Source organism: Cololabis saira, chromosome 18, assembly GCF_033807715.1.
Source record: "Cololabis saira isolate AMF1-May2022 chromosome 18, fColSai1.1, whole genome shotgun sequence".
NCBI lineage: Eukaryota > Metazoa > Chordata > Actinopteri > Beloniformes > Belonidae > Cololabis > Cololabis saira.
Window position 1 is genome coordinate 36,836,727 of NC_084604.1, and position 7,976 is coordinate 36,844,702.

The 7,976-nt window shown below is 38.2% G+C and overlaps 1 protein-coding gene across 2 annotated transcripts; it reads left to right on the forward strand.

Moving 5' to 3' along the window:
• Positions 1 to 592: 592 nt before the first annotated feature.
• On the forward strand, positions 593 to 6,507 carry LOC133418436 (uncharacterized). Of its 2 annotated transcripts, XM_061707118.1 has the most exons (6): positions 593 to 694; positions 1,727 to 2,026; positions 4,017 to 4,136; positions 5,050 to 5,139; positions 5,837 to 5,862; positions 5,959 to 6,507. In XM_061707118.1, the coding sequence occupies exons 1-6, from the start codon at positions 637 to 639 to the stop codon at positions 6,067 to 6,069; spliced, it is 705 nt and encodes a 234-aa protein (XP_061563102.1). In that variant the 5' UTR covers positions 593 to 636; the 3' UTR covers positions 6,070 to 6,507. The 2 variants fall into 2 exon arrangements, with proteins under 2 accessions (XP_061563102.1, XP_061563103.1); XM_061707119.1 differs by lacking the exon at positions 4,017 to 4,136.
• Positions 6,508 to 7,976: the final 1,469 nt, after the last annotated feature.

Here is a 7,976-nt window from a genome sequence, read left to right on the forward strand (position 1 = left end):
AAGGAGGGATGACAGTTTTACAGGGGGGATGATTTTGACCGTTTTTATTTCAGGGGGGGATGCTGTCCCCCCTCATCCCCCCTCAACTCCAGTACTGCCGTCGAGCCAAGTCAAGTCCCCGTCGAGCTAAGCCTGCCAAGACCCAGGCCTAGGCCTCGGGGACGTCCCCCCGAGCGTTCTCGCCGGTCTGCCCAGTCCCCAGGACGGCCCACCGAAACGTTGGCCTGGTTGGTCCCCTGCCTCCCGCCTCCTGCTCTCTTGCGTTTGGGTCCACACCTTACCCCCAGACGTGACAGAGTCCTGCGTCACCATGAGTTACTGTACGTCGTAACAGGAAATGTGATTTCCAAACACGTTGTTTTTCAGGTCGGAGAGGAGGGAACTGAAGGTGTGAGATGCTTAAACACATTTCAAAACTCACATCTCTGTGTTACCAAATATTTATCTGATGCTGCAGCTGAACACGTTCTTAGATAAGGTTCCTTGTAAGTTGCACAAGGACGACGACGTCAGGGGGGAAATGAGGAAGAACGTCGTCAGACTTGAGAAGCAGCTTTGTTTTTTCCCACTTTAACGGAGACAGAAGCTAATATTATCCATCGGGTTCGGACACGAGGAACGCAGGCGAGGACAACGATGGGACTGAGGCCGATCCGGCTGTCGCTGGTCCTGGCGTGGATGCTTCAGTGTACAAGTAAGGAAATATGTCATATTAACACAAAAGTTGAAAAAGAAGAAGTGTTAACAGCTTTTTAACTGGCTGGTCTTGACCATCGTGTGATGACTTAATTTAATTTGATGAGAATATTGTATTCCTCAAACATGTTCTCAAAACACCGAAATCTTTTCTAGGATGATGCCTATTACTTGAAAGCTGAAGTAGTTTTAAAAACAAACTGAAAAAGAAGAGTTTAGAAAGGTGTGTGTGTAATATCTGACTAATATCTGACTTCTTGCCTTTGTTTTTATTGTTTTTTGGTTCATAAGCCTAGGTATTGAGTTTGTTGGAAAACAGGTTTTAACAATCTTTTCCAATTGTAATTAGCAGTCTACACTGTGGTAAATTATTTTAATATTGTAGTTTTTTTCCGTGTTACTATTATTAATAATTCTATACATGTGTATATAATATATGTATATATATATATATATATATATATATATATATATATATATATATATATATATATATATATACACACACACACACACATACACACAAGACTGTCTCAGAAAATTAGAATATTGTGATGAAGTTCTCGTTTTTCTGTAACGCAATTAAAAAAACAAAAATGTCATACATCCTGGATTCATTACAAATCAACTGAAAAATTGCAAGCCCTTTATTATTTTAATATTGCTGATTATGGCTTACAGTTTAAGATTAAGATTCCCAGAATATTCTAATTTTTCTTAAGTTGTAAGCCATGATCAGCAATATTAAAATAATAAAAGGCTTGCAATATTTCACTTGATTTGTAATGAATCCAGAATGTATGACATTTTTGCATTACAGAAAATAAAGAATTTTCTGAGACAGTCCTGTATGTATGTATGTATGTATGTATGTATGTATGTATGTATGTATGTATGTATGTATGTATGTATGTATGTATGTATGTATGTATGTATGTATGTATATATTACTCCCACAATGGAGTGATGGCTAATGGGGATCCTAATAAATAAACAAATAAAGTATTTGGTTTTCTCCTTTTTTCAACAGCGGTCACTGAAACGTACACAAAATTGGCCAAAGTTGGAGATGACGTCACTTTTACATGCGAGGAAGGTTGTCACAGCGCCACCTGGACGTGGACGGGGGACGGAGCCTCCGCCCGGCCGGTGCCGCTGGTTAAACATGGACGACTGATCCACCCTTTCTCCAGACTTGTATTTAATCCTGACTGCTCTCTGGTGGTCAAGAATGTCTTGATTGCAGATGCAGGTTTCTTCAGCTGCACATTTTCCAAACCAGCAGCACCAGGGTGGAAGGTGAACGGTGCTCAGCTGTATGTGTTTACAGGTGAGCAGGTTCCGCTTAAGTGGTTTCATTAGGCAAGGCAAGTTCATTCGTGTAGCACAATTCAACACAAGGTAATTCAAAGTGCTTTACATCAACATTAAAAGCAGCAAGACACAATGAAACAGTAAATAACAAATAAAATGATAAGAAAAGAGGTAAAATTAAAGCTGCAAGCAGCGATGAACGGGCTCTCGCACTCACGGCCACCGCCCCCATAAGCATATCAGAAATGACACCACCCACGACTTCCTATGTCAAACCATTCAAAAGTTATAGCAGAAAAAAGGGACAACCAATCAGAAGAAGGGGCGGGGCTAATTCAGGCCAATGAAGGTCAAGGACTCATTACAGACTCCCATGACACCACCCACGACTCTTTATGTCAAACCATTCAAATGTTATAGCAGGAAATAGGGACAACCAATCAGAAGAAGGGGCGGGGCTAATTTTCACCAATTATGGTCAAGGACTCAATACCGAGTCCGATGACACCACCCACGACTCTTTATGTCAAACCATTCAAAAGTTATGGCAGAGAAAAGTATTCTAGGGGGCGCTGTTGAGCCGTTAGGCCACACCCATTAATGCAAACCATGAAATATCAAATTTATCACCAGGACTGCCTTGCATGCAAAATTTGGTGACTTTTGGGGAACTATCAAATATGGACCAATCAGATGAAGGGGGGGCGCTTTTTGGCGTCTAGCGTCGCCACGGTAACACTTTTGAAAGAGAAAAGTAATGCGTGTAGTCGCAGGATAGAGTTGCACATTTTGATGTATAACACACCTGGGTGCACGTTACGGTTCGGGCCGTATTAACTGCCGAAGGAATGGCATAAATTTCGCCAAAATGACACGACTAATTCAAAATGGCTGACTTCCTGTTCGGTTTCGGCCATGACGCCAGGAGACTTTTCTTTAAGTTGTGACATGATACAGGTGTGTACCGATTTTCGTCAAACCGTATTGTGGGGCTTGAGGCACAAAGTTTTCTAGGGGGCGCTGTTGAGCCATTAGGCCATGCCCATTAATGTAAACCATTAAATATCAAATTTTTCGCCAGGCCTGACTTGCATGCAAAATTTGGTGACATTTTGGGCACGTTTAGGGGGGCAAAAAGGCCCTCCTTTCGTCGCAAGAAAGAATAACAACGAAGAAGAATAAAAATTCTTACAGATACAATAGGACCTTCGCACTGTAAGTGCTCGGGCCCTAATAAAAACATGCATCCATCATTAATACCGTGCTCGAAAAGGAGTAGGAAGAAGTAAACACGTATTAAATCCTACCCCCTAAACTCTATTTCATTATAATATATATATATATATATATATATATATATAAAACACATACACACACACATATATACAAATACACTTTTTGGATTTGACATATATATACATATATATATATATATATACATATATATATATATATATATATATATATATATATAAAACACATACACACACACACATATACAAATACACTTTTTGGATTTGACATATATATATATATATATATATATATATATATATATATATACACACACACACACACACACACACACACGCACCCCACAATTTCACACAACTGACGAGTATTACGTTTCTATACAGTCAAAACATACAAAGACCGGGTCAAATACGTTATTACAAAGTAATCTGTAACAATTCGTGCGGTGAATTAAACCAATTTGACAATTCTACGTCACAATGCCTGCATTCAGGGCTTATCCTTTACTAGTGTAACTTCACGAGGAAGTATTTAAGAGTACGCTTCAGTAAACATGTTTTTAGGCCTGGTTAAAAGGAGCTGACAGTTTGAGCAGACCTCACGTCTAAAGGAAGTAGAGAGGGAGCTACATTTTAATCTACGGTGTGCAATGTTCTGTTTATGCTTTTAAGGTTGCTTAAGGACTTTTGCACGTCACTGCAAATGCTAGATTCAGACATATTGTCCCACTTTTTCTTCTCCTTTTTTTCAAGATACGGTAATACCTGAGCACCCAGTTTTAACCCAGAAAAACCAAGTGGTTACAGAATCAGCTGAAAAAAAGGGAGCCATGATCGACGAGTCTCCAACGTCACCTACGGCGCCATCTACAGGTGCATTTACCACAACACACACACAAACACACCACACAAACGTATGGAAGAGTATTAAGGCCTGGCAGGAGAGAAATAAAAAATAACATTTGAGAGGAGGAAGATTTTCTTTTCATTATGCACTTCGAGAAAAAAGTTGAAATGTCGAGAAAAAAGTTGAAATGTCGAGATTAATGTTGAAATGTCGAGATTAATGTTGAAATACAATTTTAAGAATAAAGTCGAAATTTCGTGAATAATGTTGAAATACAATTGAGAAAAAAGTTGAAATGTCGAGAAAAAAGTCGAAATGTCGAGATTAATGTTGAAATACAATCTCAAGAATAAAGTTGACATTTCGTGAATAAAGTTGAAATTTCGTGAATGAAGTTGAAATTTCGTGAATAAAGTTGAAATGTCGAGAAAAATGTCGAGATTAATGTTGAAATACAATTTCAAGAATAAAGTTAAAATGTCCAGAAAAAAGTCGAAATGTCGAGATTAATGTTGAAATACAATTTCATGAATAAAGTTGAAATGTTGAGAAAAAAGTCGAAATTTCGTGAATAAAGTTGAAATGTTGAGAAAAAAGGCAAAATTTCAACTTTATTCACGAAATTTCGACTTTTTTCTCGAAATTGTATTTCAACATTAATCTTGACATTTCGAGTGCACGATAAAAAAAAATTTCCCCTCTCAAATATTTTTTCTAATACTTAAATACTCCCCTAATGCCCTAATACTCTTCCGTACAAACGCGAGTAGGAGGATGTTATAAAAACCTGAAACTATAATAAAATAATGATTAATAAAAAACAATTGACCTTGAATTCAGGTGTTTTCAAGGACTAGCGTAGGTTTCGGTGAGTTTCAGGAGGGACCTCCAGTCCTCTAGGAAAACATCTCAAAACACAAGTTTTCCTTCTCCTGGAAGGTCATTGGTGGAGGTTGGTGCTCGTTCTGGTGGGTCTGGCTGCTCTGGTGGTCGTCGTTATTTCAGTCCACATCTGGACCAAAACTGAAGGTGAAAACACGAACACATGAAACTATTAGAACCAAATATTGAATGAATGAATGAATGAATGAATGAATGAATGAATGAATGAATGAATGAATGAATGAATGAATGAATGAAGGAAGGAAGTTTATTCAGTCATGACAACACATAAAAACACAAAACACAACACCAAAAAAAAACATTGTGCACGGCATTAACATTTCATACAAAACCAATAATCATGTGTTGAACAATGACTGAAAAGGCAGAAGCAAACTGCTTATAAAAGCTTATCCTATATTATCAACTTTCTTTTTGTGGCTACCGACATCCAGAAAAGCAAAAAGAGAATAAAAAAGCAAAGAAACAACAGAAAAGCAAAGAAACATTTACAGATAGTCAATTGCACTTATAAGCTTCAAAAATAAAATACAATTTATGTTGGCATCATTCCAGAATTTAACTCCAGTAATGGAGACTTGTCTCCTTTTCATACCTTTTTTAGCTTTTTGTTCAGTAAAATTGCAGACACTTCTAAGATTATAACGAGTCTCCTGAATTGAAAAAAACCCTCTGTATTGAATCAGGGAGCTTTTTTGATTTTGCTCTGAACATGGTTTGCACGATTTTATAATAAAACAAATCACAAAATGTAATAACATGAGAATTTAGATTCTTTGATTTATATTCAACCAGTACACTGAAACATGTTTGGTCTTTTCAGGTTTCAAACTCCATCGTGACCAGAGCGTAAGTCTGGAACCTAAATCTGATGTGATTCAGTTAGAATGTTTTTAAGCCGTAAACGTCACATCAGAGGTGACTGAATGTCGCTCTCTTTCACAGGACCGCCGGGATGAGGACGCGGTTGTGAGCTATGAAAATGTCGGAGGGTTTCCTGCGGCCGTGAGGTTCCACAGAAGTGCTCCACCTGCAGCCGAAGGACGTTCATTTTAGCATAGTGTTCTGCCCTGTGTTCAGGTGCATTTATAATGTAATAGTAGATTTTGTACAACAGCGCCCCCTTTTGGCCCCCAGCACATTCCTCTGAAACAGAAAAACTCACAAAATGACTGAATGCTGGCAGCGCGTGTCGTAAAAGGAGACACGAGCCGCATCCGTCTCTGGTTGCCTTGACGATCAGCCTCTTCAACACCTCTCCATTGTAGCGATAATTCATAGTTTCCTTTGTTTTATTCAGGCTTATGTGGAATTAATTGGGAAATAATTCAATTAAAATATGACTGGACTGATATTGATTGACCTTTGAGAACCTTTTCTGTTTTCTGCTTAATGTTAGAGATGTTTTTGTGGTAAATTAAACGACCATTACATAGATTGTCTCTTTATTTTCTGTTACTATTTTTCTTTTTCATTGCTTTGGTGTATTTTAGTTGAGCAGATATGATAGCCAAGTTTTGTTGATTGCTAAATTAATACTTGTGCCAATAAATACTGATGTATCTAAAGGGAAGTTGTTGGTGTTTATTTTGCAGACGTGTGTAACCACGCCCGCCGATAGGGGGGGACAAACGGGTCTGTTGTCCCGGGCCCAGGGTAGGGGGGGGGGCCCAGAACTGAACAAAAAAAATAAAATAAAATGTATTCTCATTAAATTATGGAATCATTTTTCAAAAATGTTTCAAAATATTTGTGGAAAAAATATGTAGTATTTGAGTTACATAAAAGCTTGTTATTTGTCTTCTTCCTAATTGTCCTTGTGGTCAAGAACCCCCAACACAAAAATGGTTTGGCCGCTGATCAAAATTTGACGTTATCATTTAATTCAACCATTAAAATGGTCAAAATGTCCGGTCAGCACAAGTCCGGTGCTCAGAAAAGAAGAGAAAAGAGAAGAAGAGAAGAAGAAAATAGAGGCCTCACAGATTCTCTACACAAATATTTTAAAAAGGTGGTGACGGTGAAGCTGGAATTAATAAAGTCAGCGTAGAGCAAGGTAAGAAACAGTTACAACGTTTACCAACCTTGTAACTTAACCTAATTGGCTAGCTCTAATGTTAACGTCCATTAGCTTGTATAAAAACCTGAAGAGGGGAGGAAGAGGGGAGGAAGAGGAGAAGGAGAGATCCGGGCGCAGGGGGGCCCATCTTAGATTATTTTGTCCGGGGCCCCGGCAGGACTGTCAGCTGGCCTGTGTGTAACTTCTGCTGGTGGTGAAGGCCAGCGCTCACATTCACTCTCCTGTTGCTCTACAGCGCCACCCCTGGCCAGAAGCTGCAGTTATTAGTTTGTAATGTTGCTCAATTTTATCTAAGTGACAAGAAACTGTTTTAGTTTAGTTAGTTTATTTTGTTTTGGTCATTTACATTAAAGACAAAACAACAAAACAAATTTAAAATTTTTCGAATAACAAAATAACATTTGAACCATTTTTCAGACAATAAAAAAACTGAAACAATCTGAAAAATGATTCAAATATGTTATTTTGTTACTTGAAAAATTTAAAATATGTTTATGTAAAATATGTTTTGTTGATGAGAAAATATGTTTCTCTATTTTTCTTATTTTTGTGAAGAGGGATATAATATTCATACATTCATGCATGCACACATACACACACATATGCTTACACACACACACACACACACACACACACACACACACACACACACACACACACACATATAGCCACTCAGTCACATACATATACACACACACACACACACACATAATCATATACATACACGCACACACACACATAGACATACACACTGGCTTGTTCACCTGCATGCTTGCTCTGTAGTTTTTGGGGTTAGGTAGCGGTAGCTTAGCTCAGACTGTGATCAGATCTTGAGATTTGGGTCGATTGCTGCTCGTGTTTTGGTCGGCTCCGTGTCGGTTTT

Bases quoted from the DNA above. Each gene is read 5' to 3' on its own strand.
- LOC133418436 (XM_061707118.1), top strand. From the start codon at position 637: ATGGGACTGAGGCCGATCCGGCTGTCGCTGGTCCTGGCGTGGATGCTT. The intron at 4,137-5,049 runs GTGCATTTACCA...TTCTCCTGGAAG, and splicing joins ACCTACGGCGCCATCTACAG to GTCATTGGTGGAGGTTGGTG. The intron at 5,140-5,836 runs GTGAAAACACGA...TGGTCTTTTCAG, and splicing joins CATCTGGACCAAAACTGAAG to GTTTCAAACTCCATCGTGAC.